At 39.4% G+C, this 17,618-nt stretch overlaps 2 protein-coding genes across 10 annotated transcripts in view; one reads left to right on the top strand and one right to left on the bottom strand.

Moving 5' to 3' along the window:
* LOC124272722 (F-BAR and double SH3 domains protein 2-like) overlaps window positions 1-9,982 on the top strand; it is a 110,809-nt gene extending 100,827 nt beyond the window's left edge. For 3 of the 8 annotated variants that reach the window (XM_046707922.1, XM_046707921.1, XM_046707920.1), the window contains 4 exons: window positions 467-572; window positions 1,207-1,230; window positions 5,127-5,170; window positions 7,233-9,982. In XM_046707922.1, coding sequence (XP_046563878.1) covers window positions 467-572; window positions 1,207-1,230; window positions 5,127-5,170; window positions 7,233-7,355 — 297 coding nt within the window. In that variant the 3' untranslated portion in view covers window positions 7,356-9,982. Of the gene's footprint in view, window positions 1-466; window positions 573-1,206; window positions 1,231-2,693; window positions 2,762-5,126; window positions 5,171-6,412; window positions 6,433-7,232 lie in introns of all 8 variants that reach the window. The other 5 variants (XM_046707925.1, XM_046707924.1, XM_046707928.1 and 2 more) reach the window with 5 other exon arrangements.
* A 6,261-nt stretch (window positions 9,983-16,243) lies between these two features.
* Window positions 16,244-17,618, bottom strand: part of LOC124272721 (transforming growth factor-beta-induced protein ig-h3-like) — a 62,090-nt gene continuing 60,715 nt past the window's right edge. The window contains exon 14 of one of the 2 annotated variants that reach the window (XM_046707918.1): window positions 16,244-17,389. In XM_046707918.1, the coding sequence (XP_046563874.1) occupies window positions 17,150-17,389 (240 nt within the window). In that variant the 3' untranslated portion in view covers window positions 16,244-17,149. Of the gene's footprint in view, window positions 17,406-17,618 lie in introns of both variants that reach the window. The other variant, XM_046707919.1, reaches the window with a different exon arrangement.

Raw genomic sequence — 17,618 nt, 5'->3', positions numbered from 1 at the left:
TAGGGCTCTTTTCCGGAGCAGAACTCTAAAACCGTTCAATGTTTCTTCACCAAACTTGGCACATAGATTGGTCTGGTGGTGTACTGGTGCCTTCTGGTAGTTTTGGACTTCTGAATAAAATATTTTTGTCATTTCCATGGCAACAAGTTTGACTTAGACTGAAATTGGCGATAGTGCTCCTTTCTGGAGCAGAACTTTAAAAACCTTTCAATACTCTCCTTCCACTTTTTTATATACACACCTAAATATTTGACATAATCATAACTCGTAGACATAATCATGAAGAGTATTTTGCCATTGTGGGGGTATATTGATGACTTTGTCTTCTTGTTCTGCTTATTTTGGGATGTTTTTGGTAATGATGATAAATGTTGCATGTGAATGAAGGACGTCCAATATGACCAGGTGATAATGTCAGTCTCTGTGGTGCTTGTTGCGTCCACTGAAGTCAACATTTCGCTTACAGGAAGTGATGTCACCGGGTGTTGACTATGTACCACCACCCCCGGTTACCGTTACCATGCCAACGCCTGATGCAGAGCTTCCACCACCCCCTGTAACCAATGGCGATGGTATGTATACAACAGTGTAGTAGTAATACTCGTACTGTCACAGTTGTCAGATGTTGTCAAAGATGGTGAATAATGTTGTACATGTTGTCAACACATAAGGCTACGAAAACAGAATTTTTATTAATGTTGAACAGTTTTTCAGGGTGATTATATCTAAATGGTTAATGCTCCTCCCAAGTTAGTTGTAAGGCAGGTGACATGTTGAGTATGTCAGGATTCATGCATTGATATTTTATGTGACAAGTCAATAATGACTAAAGCATACATAAATAAATATTTCAAACAAAATGTTTTTTTCCTCGTATGTAACCAAGATATGGGGAGTATCTAATGTCAGTTCACAAAAGACAATTTGTCTCCCGAAAATCATGTGCTCATTTTTATGTGCTCAGGTTCACTGAAACCATATACGTATAAATATTACCTGGTTACCATGGAGATATAAAAAGGTTTCCATGTTACCATGGAAGTACATAAAAGTTGCCATATACATCAGATTTTTACTGTCGAAGTTCATGAATGTTACCATGTAAACACATAAATGTAACCTGGTTACCATGGAAGTACATCAGTGTTACCTGGTTACCATGGAAGTATCAGCATGCAGGTAGTTGAAACATGATTGTCTTTATAGGGCGCATGGTGTTTTGGAATATGTGTAAGTTTAGCCCGTGTTTGTGTGAGCATATAACATAGTCTGAGATTGTTTGACTTTCTTCTATATCTACTGGCTCTGTGTAAACTCCTGCGTCAGAATGGGAGTGTCATATACCCAGCTGGGGTAGGGGATGCATACAGGATACTAAACAACCTTCCGTGTAATACCATTTTAAGTAAACGATACAAGAAGAAGGGCATCCTCATCCACCTGAAGAAGGGACAAGAAGTAGTGCAGAAACGTCGTGAGAAACAAATAAAGATTTGTTTTGTAGTACTACACCAACTTCTAAATGCCTTTGAAGAATTATATTAGACGAGTTAATGATTCTGTGAGTTTGATTCTAAATCTTTCACGAGTTTAATAGAATTAGTGTTTCACGGAAGTTTAGTATTCTGTTTATGCACTCAAACATATTTTGATAGAAACTGCCTACAGTGTGATGACTCTCAGCTTTCCGCGAGTCAAGCAAAGTCTAATACCATTGTGACACAGGTATTAGCATTGTGATGTCAGAACTGTAAACCATTATGACGTCATACGTCTAGCTGTATATGGCTGCCGTATCTGCCAGGGTTACACACAGGGCCAGTGTATCTGTGCACTTTCATGTTGAAATCACTTAATTTCCAAAGTCTGAGACTCTCCGTTTGGGGTCTTCTGTTCTAGTATTATTCTAAATACATTTTTATTTAATTGAATTATTTGATTTTGGACTCCTGTATTCATGAGTCATGAAAGTTTATTATACTACTATCTGAATGACAGCGAGTTCAATGGAGGTTTCTACATGAAAGATTAACTTGAGTGCTCCGATGCTCATATTTATAATCTCCCCATTTTTATCCCCAATAATATGGCACTATACACCTTTACACCCTCAACCTCACCTGCTCTGTCTGTCATATATCAGTGTATATCAGTGTATCTCTTCTCCAATTTTTCCTCTCTGTTTTGCTGTATCCACCTCATCTGTAATTGTCCATACCTCATCTCCCTGTCTGTTCAGCTGTCTCTTCTCTTTCACTCACCAATCACTCTTTCTCTCCTCTCTTTGACCCCCACCCATGAAGATCCGGGTTAGAATAGATCTTCAGTAACCCATGCTTGTCGTAAGAGGCGACTAATGGGATCAGGTGGTCAGGCTCGCTGACTTGGTTGACACATGACATTGTATCCCAATTGCGTAGATCGATGCTCATGATGTTGATCACAGGATTGTCTGGTCCAGACTTGATTATTTACAGACTGCCGCCACATAGGTGAAATATTGCTGAGTGTGGCGTAAAACTAAACTCACTCACTCACTCTTTGACCACCCTTTCACTGTCTGTGCCTTCTCTCTTTGACTCCCCTGTCACTTCACTGTCCCTTTCTTCTCTGCCATCTATTGTGTGTGTCACTGGTTGCGTAGGTCAGTCTGATCGTGAATGCTGCAAATCCCAACTGTGTTAATATTTCAGTTCCCCTGCATCCACGGAGTCACCGACTGGGATCGGTTAATCCCCACTCGTTTGAGTCCACTGTTTAGGTACCCGGCATGGCCGCTCAAATGTAGTTACTCACATTCATAGTTTCATACTAATTGTGTTTAAAAACATTTTTTTACTAACAGCATCTAACTCAGAATCATTTGATACCCGTGAAGATCCGGGTTTGAATTTGTCTCTACAACCTATGCTTGTCATAAGAGGCGACTCCGCCGTGATGTTGCTGGAATATTGCTAAAAGCGGCATAAAACCAAACTCAGTCAGTCATAAGAGGCGACTAACGCCTAATTGAACCCGCGCCATCATGGTGACGAGCGAGCACTTTAACCTTCAAGTTACCCCAACCCGTGAAGATCCGAGTTAGAATTGATCTCCAGTAACCCATGCTTGTCATAAGAGGTGACTAACGGGATCGGGTGGTCAGGCTCGCTGACTTAGTTGACATGTCATCGGTTCTCAATTGCGCAGATAGATGCTCATGATTTTGATCACTGGATTGTCTGATCCAGACTTGATTATTTATGGACTGATCCCATGTAGCTGGAATATTGCTCAGTGTGGCCTTAAACAACAAACAAAAAGAATCACTTGCCTTGTCAGAACTCCCCCTCGTTGAGATATACCTTCACTTCTTGTCCTCCATGTTGTGTTGGGGTAGCCTGCTAGGTGAAGGACTGACTTGGCATATCGAAACCTCTGGTTATAAACGCATGGCTGTAATATTGCTTAATATTGCTACACACTAACACATTATAGTTCTTCAGTGTCCTACAGGGGTGTGCGCCAGTGTGTATAACAACTCTGATTGTTAACTGGCACCTAGCATCAAGTCAGTTTACCTGCTTCCTTTGGTAAGCTTGTATCCAATATTTGGATTGTTTACCTAACACCAAGGTTTGTGATTGGTCATCTCCCTTCATGACATCGGTGGAGAATGTCATCTGCTTTCATATATAGATCAAGTCTTGTAATGTGCATCTTTCATATCTGTCGTTACGTCTTGTCTCTGAACGTCTGATGAATTACGATACCCAGGGTAGCTCCACTCTCACCGAAGTCTGATCTAATTAATGGTATACCACCTCTTGTCCTCTTTCATATGGCAACTGTGTGTGTAAGTGAGTGTGAGTGACAGATATTCTCAAACTTTGCCTCACTAACTGTCAAGTAGATTTCTAACCCGTTTAGATGCAGATCTATGTATTTTATACTGTATTAGATGCAGATCTATGTATTTTATACTATATTAGATGTAGGTATATATATTTTATACTGCATACTGGCTTGTACAATAGCTATATAGCAGCTCGACATAGCCTCTTGTATACTTGCATGTGTGGCCTGTTACATGTGTGGCCTGTTACTCGGCAACTGTACCATAGAGATGGGGAACACTGTACTCTGTGTAAATATATTCTCTTGTAAAATACCCTAGAACCCAGACTTACCACACTTAGTAGATTTACAGTTTAGTCCCAGATTTTGTCAGTCAATATTTACTATGTTTGAATGTCGATCATTTTCTCCTCTGCCAGTCAGGATCTAGTTTAGCTGATGTATATGTCTCGGAAAGAAACTTCAGAAATTTGATATACAGTGTGTAGTTCAATGGTGTACTGATAATCGATGTTGTATATAATGTAATGCATTTCATTGGTTGAATGTAGCTTACAGCAGGTCTTGCTCGACCTGATAATCGATGTTGTGTATAATTTAACTCATTTCATTGGTTGAATGTAGCTTACAGCAGGTCTTGCTCGACCTGATAATCGATGTTGTGTATAATTTAACTCATTTCATTGGTTGAATGTAGCTTACAGCAGGTCTTGCTCGACCTGATAATCGATGTTGTGTATAATTTAACTCATTTCATTGGTTGAATGTAGCTTACAGCAGGTCTTGCTCAACCTGATAATTGATGTTGTATATAATATAACTCATTTCATTGGTTGAATGTAGCTTACAGCAGGTCTTGCTCGACTTCCTCTTTAACTCTAACGCTGCCAGACCTACATGATGATTTGTTTAGTTTTACTCTATTTTAGTATATATTTCTTTAATCGTTGTTTATATGTCGGGGCTGTGGGGTAGCCTAGTGGTCAAAGCGTTGGCTCGTCACGCCGAAGACCCGGGTTCGAATCCCCACATGGGTACAATGAGTGAAGCCCATTTCTGGTGTCCCCCGCCGTGATGTTGCTGGAATATTGCTAAAAGCGGCGTAAAACCAAACTCAGTCAGTCAGTCAGTCAGTTTATATGTGACATTGTGAGACAGCTAACACAGGGGCATGTCCTAGTAGGTCTGTTTACAGCATGTCAGTTAAGCAGAACCACACATCTTCCAGGTTCTATTGTCCTTGGGATGTTTTGTTGTTCAGATCTGACAGTCGTGATTTATTTTTTCAGATACAGCAACAGAGCCAATTTCTGATAACAGCACACCTGAACAGGTAAGATGGTTACCATGGTAACGAATGTTGCATCTTGGTTATGTTTCTGATGGCTATTATGAGTTATGAGAATCTGTATGTGACAACTAGTGACAGTTGCTGGGTAGAATGTTGTAGTGGATATGTACTGCAGTATAACACGTATCACCTGCTGTGATGCTGTGTGGGGTGTTTCCGTGTTATGAGAGGTTAAACTGGAAACCATGTTTAGTTCAGACTTGTAAGTAACCTTCTGAGTCTCCCAAGTTGAAATATGGAGTATGAAGAAAAATATCATTTATCAGTGGTAGGTGTTAAAAACGGAAAATTTCCATATGCAAGTATTTTTTTATCCAAGGTAATTTATGATCTTGATAAAAATTAAGTTGTTGATGAGTATGAGACCGAAGTATTGCTGGAAGTATTTCTGTATTTCTGGAAGTATTTCTGGAAGTATACGCTGCAGACTTCGATGACCTTCATGTTCGGTCGCCAATGTTCACAGTATCAGAGACCAGAATATTTTGTTTTGAAGTACAACTGTTGTAGCAATGTAGATGAAATATGATAGTGAATATTTTCAATGAAAAGTAGAAATATAACATTGCTACAGGTTAACTACATGTTCGCGACAATTTAGGTCCGTATCGTGGATGAGAATAACAAGACAACTATAAGCATGGGCACAGTTACATTGACCTCTACTGACCTCATGAATTGTAGCATGCTAGTGTCGTTGTGTCTGTCTACTAGGGTGTTACATCTGGGGCTGAGTGGGTTAGATCGCTGACTCTGTGTGCTGGCAATTAGGTGCCTCAATCTTGAAGTGTGAGTTTGAATCCTGGATGGAATCAACCCCCAAAAAGTACTAGAATCATGGCCTAGATTTTCGAAGCTCTCTTAGTGCTAAGATAGTCGTAAGTGCCATACATTAACATTAACTTATGACTATCTTGGCGCTAAGATAGCTTCGAAAATCTAAGCCCTGTACCTTACTGACAAAAAGTAATTCCAAATGTATCACATTAGCTTTTGTCCACTTTCTAAATGGCATTGTATATAGTTATACTGTTAGTTTATTAGCTTGTTAAACTGTTTGCATGTTTGTTTGTTTACCTGTTAGCCTGTTAGCCTGTTAGTCTGTTAGCCTGTTAGTCTGTTAACCTGCTAGTCTGTTAACCTGTTAGTCTGTTTACCTATTAGTCTGTCAGTCAACTTGTACCTATGCTGATAAGATGTATATTCTCTTTTACTGCTTCCCAGTCTATGGTATAGAGAGGAGGGTAAGTATCGCCCTGTTATACCACCATCACAGGCACCCTGGGTGTACACATCTTTCACGGTATAGGCTCCGCCCCTTGCAGTTTTCACCTTCCCATGGAAATAGGTTCAATATTTATACAAGTCTCCACATACTGTCTGCGTGAAATGTCCACTGTTGACTGCTGACCTACCCTTGCATGAAGCAGTTATCTCCCCTTACCTCCATGTCACACACCTGTTCTAAATGTTTTGATTGGTAAGAGTCATTTTTGTCTTGTTAACAAAGACATTTTTTATACAAAATTCAGGTCAATAGATCATTAACAATAAAATATTGAAAAAAAATCAAGCTTTTGATATATTTTTAAACGTTTATTAATGATGTTTGGGGAGGTGTCTGATTTCATTTTTTACACAGTAAACTTTTTCTTTTAATGAACATAAACAACATGTACTCCACAGTTTACACAAACAGGTAGAGAGATATTTAAGTTGATGGACAAAAGCACATGATTCCACTCAGTGTGAACAGTGGTATTATTGCACAATGTGACACATCTCTGTCCGCTTTCTGAGGACAAGCACATCACACAGAACACTCTCAGCTTTGCACCTTCATGTTTGCATCAGACTGAACACCGTTTTTCTGACAATATGGTATCATTAACATCTTCAGCAGTGTTGCTAATCAAGTGTCAAAATAAGAAATTATTGAAGATTGATAAATGATTAAGTTTAACATGTATTTAGGGATGGATTCATAGATCAGTGAAACGTCGGTTATCTTTCTGTGTATCTAAAAAACAATGTTTATTTTCAGAATTATAAGAAAGTTCGGTTCAGCAACAACCACATGGTACCGACCGATGTCCTACAGCCGCACTACCCTTTACACACGCAGTGGGAGGACTCCGAGGAAGAGGGGGAAGAGTCTGTTGTCTGACACCAGTTGTCATAGCAACAGGATTGTTACCTTGCCATCCTTCCAGGAGGTCCACACTGGTTGCCTTGACAACCAATCTGTTACCACACAGTGACTATGAACTTGATAAGCAGTTGCAGGGCAACTGCAAAGGATCGTTTCAAAATAATTGCTGTCATAGCAACAGATGGTTACCATAGCAACATGTGATGAGGGAAGAGTTGATCTGTTTCATTACACTGGCTTGGGGAAGAAGGTATTGTAGGTGGTTGGTGAACTGACATTATCCCCATGGAAACCAATCTGCCTGTGTAATGGTGGTTTTTTAACCTTGGAGTATATTGTAGTCATAGCAACCAGTAGCACACCTAGACAATACGTATATGATAGAGAACTGACCTGTCATCATGTCATCTATAGTGAAAACCAATGAGGGAGTACGATAAAGATGATAACACTGTTGCTAGGCAACTGAGATGGGATACGCAGTTATCCCACGGTAGCCGGACTACTGCAGAGAAAGTGCGCCTGGGCAGGAACAGACATTGAGTAGAGACAATGCTTGCATATGGAGCAGCCATGACAGGCTACATTTCAGTTGATGTTCAGTTTTGTTTCACAAACTTTGATGTACTTCCGCACAAGTCTCCACCAGCCCATGCCTCACGCCTGCTGGCAACGTGCCCCCTACAGACAGTACACGCCTGGGAAGTGTCATCACCCATCACGTGACAGGAGTCGGTGGTCAGGCTGCATGTCATGTATTAACAGGAAGTAGTACTCTGCACATGCTCAATAGAGGAGCTGTATGGGAAGGATGTCTGTCGAGCAGCTTGGCCCATCTGAAGACGATCTGTGTACCAGTGTGTTGACACATAGCAGTGGATTATTATTTGAAAAATTAGACAGATTTTTACCCTCTAAGCAATTGTTGAAACAATTTTAAATGATACAAGATAAATTGATTGCCAAGATTATCTGATGGAGTGTAACAATACAGTGTTACTGTGCACATTGTTGCAGTCCACTGTCGTAAATCATATTGATAGTATATGGGATGACATACGCCACACAATACAGTTTTTATATTTTGTGTAAATGTTATGGAAAAGTAAATCTCATAGGACATTTCAGGTTACAATTTGTGTACGTTAAATTGTAAGATATAAAATAGTCAATAATGTGTTGTTTCAGGTACTGATACACTACATTTTGTTGAATATGTTTAATGCTATTCCCTTGATTCAAGAGGCTCAATACTGGGGTGTACTGATATCATTCATTGAGCTGAGCATGTTGAACCCCATGACAAATCAACTCTCCAGTTTACCGGTAAATAGTATATTTCATGTATTGGTGTAATATGTCATGAAATGCTGTAAAAGTACCAATTGGATTTCTGCTAGGAAGGACCAGTTTTGATGTATGTTTGTTTAATTGAGGAACATGGAGGTACATGTCGTCATGGTGACGGGGATGAAGGTTGAGATTATACATCAGGATGCTGCACGTTATAGGGGTCTGGCATGGGAAACATGACTTGTGTCATCAGCTTGAACTTTCCGCAGCATAATATATTTCGAATTACATTTTATCACACCCAGTTTCACAAATTTCTATGAAATTTGTTATTATTGATGGCCAGGTCTGACACAATCCTGGATCCATCTGTTTCAGACTACAGCAGGTGTGGGGAGGGAGTCATCGCGCCGAGGAGCGTCCTATCACATGATGTTCAACAAGTTTTTGACATTCAAACAAGGGATCACTTTGTTCCTACCTCATTTTTTTTCCAAAGTCTAAAACTGACGTGACACCCAGATTAACCGCTTGCACCACCATTATTTACATGTTTGTGAAGGCAGGAAGGCGTTGTTTGAAGCAGACATAAAATCTGCCTGTATTCCCCATTGTTGCTGATGGGCAGCCAGCCTCCCATGTGGTCCAGTGTAGATGTAGCCCACTGTATATAGAGATCTGTGTATATGCATAATAGCAACACAGGTAGACTGCAGGTTAGGGGGGCACACAGGGGCTCTACCTGGATCTTCCTCGATCTTCCGGACTGGTAATGTCTGGTATTTGATACTCGGACATATTGTCCAAATTTCACGTGACAAAATATAATTTTTATTTGTTCCATCTGGAGTTTAATTTTTTAAAATGAGTTTTAATTAATATATTACTGATGGATAAGAAATTTATATGAAGAAACTGTTACTGATTTGACCACAGTTACATTTTAACTCTTCTTGAACTGTGCTTGAAAATTTTGGAAACATCGATCAGTACAGACGTGGAGTTGACGATGCGAGGGCAGTATGTAGTGATTTTACCATATTGAGAGTTTGAGAGGCAGGCCATGTGTGGAGCCCCTGTGTATCATGTCCTTGACCTTGCAAGGTATTGTGATATGACTTTTGTATTGGGTGTTGGTAAAAGTGGAATCCATAAGTCTGTGATTGAAGTTGGAGGGAAGGAATATACTCTTGGAATGTAATCCATGACCTGTTTGTCTTTAATGTTAACTTACTTCCTAAATTATTCCATTTATCTTATTTGGTGGTTTGGGTGAGTTTATCATGTATCCAGTTTCTTTTTCACCTTATTCTCACTGTGCACACTGATGTGTCTGTTGTGTATGGAAGTAATGCTATATACCATGGATCATGGTCCTGAAATGTGTACATTATCATGAACATCTCAGAATGCCAAATGCCATGTTTATCCCAATCTTCCAGGATATTTACCGGTACAATTAAGTCCACATCAAATGTTTTACATATTACGGATTAAACTTCTTTTTTAATTTCTCTCACAGCGTTTGAGACCTTTCAGGTCCTTCATCAGGTGTACAATAGCCAGAAGTTAATCCATAAAACTACTAACATGGATTGGTTACAGTCCGATACATTAAGTAAACTTAAACAATATCAGTTTGTTGTACCAAAGTTGTTTTTCTTATTAATAACAGAATAACACCCAATAAGCAGGCTGTTGTAAAACAATCACAGACAGTCATTGAGATTGCTGAAGAAACAGAAGCTGTGTGCTGGTTTGAATGATGTACCTCTCGGCTAGCTGCACAGTTCACGATACATGCTGTAGGCACATTAGTTAGCCACGAGATAACTGATTCTGTGTAGTCATGATAAACATCTGTAAAATCCTGATACTAAATGTCTACCTACATATATATACTGACCCCTATGCGTGAGATTAGAAGACAGGGATGTTTATGAAAGTGTGTCAAGTTCATGTGTATTAAGTTAGCCATTGTTAGAGATATAGTTCTTCATTTATTTAGTGTAATCATGATTTCTGTAACATAAAAGTTGGTCAAGACTCTTGAGATTGTGTATATAGTGACTTGTACAGAAAGCAGCACCGTGTATAGACTGCTGTCGTTGGTCTAGTGTTGTGCTTGTGTGTTGTGCTAGGTGATGTAGGGCTGTACTAGATCGCCAATGCTAGATGCTCAGAGCTGCATGTCTAGCTACACTGTTTTAGGTAGTCTTCAACAAAACATGTTTACAGTTTTAGGTAGTGGTCAGGAAAGTAGGATTATGGTCATTGGTGCAGTCATCAGGAAAGTAGGATTATGGTCATTGATGCAGTCATCAGGAAAGTAGGATTATGGTCATTGATGCAGTCATCAGGAAAGTAGGATTATGGTCATTGATGCAGTCATCAGGAAAGTAGGATTATGGTCATTGGTGCAGTCATCAGGAAAGTAGGATTATGGTCATTGATGCAGTCATCAGGAAAGTAGGATTATGGTCATTGATGCAGTCATCAGGAAAGTGGGATTATGGTCATTGATGCAGTCATCAGGAAAGTAGGATTATGGTCATTGATGCAGTCATCAGGAAAGTAGGATTATGGTCATTGATGCAGTCATCAGGAAAGTAGGATTATGGTCATTGATGCAGTCATCAGGAAAGTAGGATTATGGTCATTGATGCAGTCATCAGGAAAGTAGGATTATGGTCATTGATGCAGTCATCAGAAAAGTAGGATTATGGTCATTGATGCAGTCATCAGAAAAGTGGATTATGGTCATTGGTGCAGTAATCAGGAAAGTAGGATTATGGTCATTGATGCAGTCATCAGAAAAGTAGGATTATGGTCATTGATGCAGTCATCAGGAAGTAGGATTATGGTCATTGATGCAGTCATCAGGAAAGTAGGATTATGGTCATTGATGCAGTCATCAGGAAAGTAGGATTATGGTCATTGATGCAGTCATCAGGAAAGTAGGATTATGGTCATTGATGCAGTCATCAGGAAAGGATTATGGTCATTGATGCAGTCATCAGGAAAGTGGGATTATGGTCACTGGTGCAGTCATCAGGAAAGTAGGATTATGGTCATTGATGCAGTCATCAGGAAAGTAGGATTATGGTCATTGATGCAGTCATCAGGAAAGTAGGATTATGATCATTGATGCAGTCATCAGGAAAGTAGGATTATGGTCATTCATGATCCAGGGGGCTGTTACAGGGTTATTCTTAGGTAATGGTGATACTCATAGCGTAGAATCTGCAGTACAAACATTAAAATTAAATTTTACATAATCATCATTGTTGTCAATTTGTATGATCCCTTACATAATGTTTCTTATAATCTCACAGCTGGTTCAAGGTGACGTGGTATTTCACATTATATGTCCATTGTTGTGCAGATACTGAAATCATCTTGTTAGGAAATTACAAACCATCTTAAGTATCAATCAGTTTATTTCCTGATTGCAAGTCTTCCAGGAACTGAGGAGCGGGCTACTAAGAATTTGCCCAGGACAAGGTTAAAAACAAATTTAACTATGACAAAATAATATGGTGTGTTATTGATGCTAAAGTATATCTGATTTGACAGGCATTTCATTTGGTTGAAAGAATAATGAAAAAACCCACATTAATTGTATTAAAGAAAGATTGAAGGTTTTCCCTTGCAGAGCGTACAGTGTCTCTGTTGATCTCAGGTCTGGTGGGAGATAATGTCATTTCCATCATTTACCCCTGCATCAAACAAATGCATTTTGCAATCTGTGCAATATTTTTCATAATGTTGATTTTCTACATCGTTTTTTAATTTGTAAAATGTCTACAATTGAGCCTTATTGCCTCCCACAGGCAGTGAAAGCAGCATCTAGTCCTCCCAACTGTAAGACCACCCAGGTTCTACTGATCCCTGTAGCATCAGGGCTTATTCCCTAGACAAAATACTCTGCTGTGTAGGTTGTAGTAAGAACAAAGGTTGTAGTAAGAACAAAGGTTGTAGTACGACTGTTTTGCCTGTGGTATTCCAGGACTGGAACCTGTGGGCACTAGGGCTGCAACGATTCGGTTCAATTCATCGAAAATTGAATCTGACACCTTAGTTTCGATTTTTCGATAACCCTTATAACTATGTCGATTCGATATTTGAATACCTATTTAAATTATTTCCACGCGGCCAGAACGTAATTTTGACTTCAACTCAAGCAGTTTCGAGCGTTGGAATAAGGCGAAACATGATTGGTTGACGCCGGGCTGATTATCCAATGAGAATTGTTGTTAGTAGACATCGCCAAGTTGACGATGGATTTCACGCTGAAAAAGCCGACTCGGAGAGTTAAATGAAATCAGATGTTTTTACTTGTATGAAGAATCGAGGGTCCAATATCAAAAACGAATCTAGGTTTGGGTGAATCGTTGCACCCCTATTGGGCACTGCAAGACTTTACAGACCCAACTGACAAAGATACATAAACCATTTGGGCTTATTCCACAGTGTATATCCTCCATATGAAATTAGCCCTTACTACATGTTCATAGTAACACTTCCACAAACTGCTTGCTGAGAGAATGAACTACCAAACAGGTCACAAATAGTTACCAGAAACAAGCCCTTGACACCATGATTTGCCCTTCTTTATTGTATTCTGTTATTTTTTGGTTATATATACATCACTCAACTTTTGACAGAGTTACTGAAAAGCATACATCACCGGTAAATGTTAGGAATATCCTTATTGAAAGTTGAGAAGTGTATTATAACTTACTGATAAATCAGTCTTTAAAATATGATTGTTTTCTTTATTTTGTTTTGTTGATTGTTTTGAATTTGCTAACAATATGTTGGTAAATAGTTGGAACTTGCATTTTAGGTTTTTATATATTTGTGGTGAGTTGAAGGAATATCACACATTGTTAGATCTGAATCCAGAAAATGGAGACAGGCATTTTGTTATGTTTACATTGACATTGTGTTGCTCAAGTCTTGTTCGGTTTCAAACAGATCCATACATGGGACACAGTATTTAGCAGCTTGGATCTGTGACATTTTCATTTCATTTTCAGTAAACTAGAAAACTTGATAAATGCAGGGTTCATTGTAACGCGATATGATTTTGATCTGAATATATTTCTAAGCACAACAAGGCTGCTGCTGCTGCTTTTGGGAACCGACTCTCATCATATTCTGCAGGTGCTTCATTTGACACATGATACTTTATCCTCATTCAGGGCCAGTCTCTCCCTTTTTACATCCCTGATCATGGATCTCCGCTAATGTATAACACATGTTATCCCTTGAGGTATCTCCAAGGAAGTGCAAATGCCAGTGTTTCTTTATTCTGTTCAATGTCAGTTTCTTTGGCCATATTTGGCACCAACAGTTTAAGGTCTCTCATAGCTTCAATAAACAAGTTTAGGGCTGGGCTTATCCAAGCTTCTGTATGATAATCCCTGCACTAATGTCATTGAACTCTCTCCACCTGCAGGATCCAATTTCAGGATTCATTTTTCTTATCAATTATAATCTGATGGACAATGCTGCCTTGTCTCTTGTGACGTATTTACACACATGCCACGATATACCTTATTCTCACCCTTTGTGCCATCCTCCCTAACCAGGGGAAACAACCTCGGGCCTGTCTAAGTACCCTCTGTTGATATATGTTAAGACTGGAAGCTCATATTGAGCTGAGGGGCGGTGGGGTAGTCTAGTGGTTAAAGCGTTGGCTTGTCCACGGAAGACCCGGGTTCGAATCCTCTCATGGGTACGTGTGAAGCCCATTTCTGGTGTCCCCCGCGCTGATGTTGCTGGAATATTGCTAAAAGTGGTGTAAACTAAGCTCAGTCAGTCAGTCAGTCATATTGAGCTGTAAGGGGACAGTTTTCATCAATATTTGAAGCATATATTTATAGATTGTGGTGTCAATCTATTTGCAGAATCTCATTTTGAAATACCAGTTTTAATGGTAAAATAATTTCTTAAAACCATTTTGATAATATTTATGTCATAATAATTTAGACTGCACTGATCTCGTGTCTATTGAGTCTGTAATTGTAATTAACGGTACAAAAGTAGCAGCAAGAGTTGTTTCCCTTGGTGGTGGATATGGCGTCATATACCAGTGATGTCTTGTATCCGATGTGTATGTCCTCTTGGCGGCCAGCAGCCCACTATAGCAATACACTACAACGTACAACAATGTTCCAGCATTGTCTATGCACCTCGGCCGTTAACCATGTAACTATGCATGTGTGGTTCCTATACATATTTCAATATTCTATATATTAGGATTACGTCGGTGTTGTGGCGGTGCATTCGTTATTTGTCAATTTGTCATGTGCTATAAATAAAAGAAATACACAAATTAGATGGTTTTGTAGAATTGTTTGTTGTTCCGAGGACAAAACACCAAAGGACTGTCAACAGAAAACAAGGTTATTTATCTCGCCTTGGCAGCGCCATCATACTGTTTGTGGGTTTCACCTATCTGTTGAAAACGCCCATGTCTTCGGCTGATCTGTGACATTATGCAGACTCGCACCACAGTAACGCAGATATACTGTAGATCGCGACGTCCAACTGAACTTCTCTTTAAATTACATTTGTGACGTCATTCCATTGTCTGTTCGCTCCGTTACTTTTCAGGAATGGAGCGATGTGTACCTTAATTAAACCTTCATTTTGTCAGTTTGACATTTAATTTTGATAACAGAAATATTCCCAATACTTTGAATGTAAAGTAAGTAGGGTAATATCCTCGTAACTCTCCATTCCTTAAAAATAATGTGCCTCGGCCCCTCCGGGGCCTCGTCTCCATTATTTTAAAGGAATGGAGAGTTACTCGGACATTACCCTCTACGCACCACAGTAACGCACATATACTGTAGATCGCGACGTCCAACTGAACTTCTCTGTAATGATGAATGGTCCCCGGTGAAATTTGTTCGAGGGATTAAGTATTGTTTTACGCCGCTTTTAGCAATATCACGTTTTAGCAATATCATGTTTGTGCACACGTGCTTGTTGGTGAAAAGGTAAATGCTGCCAACATCAATCAGTAATATTCCATCATCATCATAACCAGACACATTGTACGATGTAGCATCACTATTCTCTGAATATGTATAATTTTGATAGACTACTTTGGGTGGCAGTTTTGGAAGTTGGAAGTCAGATGAGGACAAACTATGGATGAACAACTTCTTTATTCAGGTCATGTGACGTTTCGATACAGATTCTTGTATCGTTGTCAAGCGAGTATCACCTGAATAAAGAATTTGTTCATCCAAATATTTGATATGTACATCTGTTGTGTCATGTACCTGACTATCACAGTCGTAGTAACATATCTAAATTACTCTGCGAAACAATATGTAAAGCGCACGGAAAGGTTTACATTCGGCCGGTTATGTTCTGATTACAGAATAAGTGCGTTGTGTACAACTCCTGCCACGTTGTATTTTCAGCTCATTTAGCACCAGGACACTTTAATCAGGGAGACTATATGTGTAGAGTATCCCTGCTTTATTTCATCGAGAATGGTATCATTACAACAGGTACTTTTGCTCATGAGTATATACCATCATTTCCGCATGGAATAAAGATTCCTCATATAAAAGTCACATAGAGCATTGGTGAGCTAAACTTTTATTTATAGAACAAAATGCCTTAAATAGAAACCTACAATCAAATGAAACAGATATTGTTGATCATTCACGCATCAACAAAGGCAGATAAGGTATCACAGACTTCTTGCAGTGAAGTGAACATGTCCAAACATGATATCATAATGCATCTGGACATCTGTCGGCGCATCCTGGAAAGTACTGACGTCACACGCTTCGCCCGACGTCAAGAGTGCTGTAGGCGAAATATGTCGCCAACAGAAACTACGTTTTACTTGCTTGTACTTGATTTTATCACCTCTATAGAGAGTTGATCCAGCAGCTACTGGTTGGAATTCGCCGACAGATACTATTCACAGAACATGTGACTAAATGTGTCAGAGAGTAGTCTGAGTCACGTGGTACAGTCACCGTGACGGTACACACACCCACGTCTTCAGATTCAGAACATCTCCGTCAACACTTCTACTGGCGCTATGATAACAAGTATAAAACGTTGCATAGAAACAAATTGTAAACATCCGCGAAACGACATCAATGGAAAAATAACAAAATATAAAGCTATATATTACAATTTCTACATTTCAATCCGGTACCGTTATGTGCATATATTAAACATTAGAAAAATAATACATGAACAATTCTAAAAGAATTTACTGCTCAGCCCTACATACGTTCTCATAATATTAACACCAGCAGTTTATTAAATCGTCCTTGCATCATCTCTTCAGTAGGTTGTCCTCAGCACGTGCCGGCGGCCATTTTGTGAATTCTGACCAGTCAAGGTTGGAATGCCTCGTTCCCTGTGGAACACATCAGCACACATTGTTACCGTACACCATGTTGCTACCAATGTAGTTTGGGAAGGCACTGACGTTGCGGCTAGTTTGAGATTATTCCATTTGGAAACATCTATCTTATCCTTGGTTCACACGAACACTTGAGTACATCGTCAATTTTGTACATGACACCATTGGTCGCCATTTGCTCAACCGGCTTCGCCCTTTTCCGCTTATTGATCATTATGTCATTCCGAGAATCTCGCGAGAAGTCGATCTTGTCTCCTTGTCGGGATTTGATGGTGTAGACAGAGTGTTTCTTGGGGATGGCGCACCTGACTACCATGCGGTTGATGATGTGTCTCTCCAGGTACTGGGAATATACACATCTATATCACTATTGCATACAGTTATACGACGCATATACTCATACATCTAACGAATGATGTAAGTGCTATATCAGTTATACCTTCCCTATACTCAGATACATCTAACTAACGATGTAAATGTTATATCATACAGTTATACGACGCATATACTCATACATCTAACCAATGATGTAAGTGCTATATCAGTTATACCTTGCCTATACTCAGAAACAT

The sequence above is a fragment of the Haliotis rubra genome, unplaced genomic scaffold (genome assembly GCF_003918875.1).
Source record: "Haliotis rubra isolate DU_JTF1 unplaced genomic scaffold, ASM391887v1 Scf172, whole genome shotgun sequence".
Classification (NCBI taxonomy): Eukaryota; Metazoa; Mollusca; class Gastropoda; order Lepetellida; family Haliotidae; genus Haliotis; species Haliotis rubra.
This window is presented reverse-complemented; position numbering and strand designations above follow the sequence as displayed.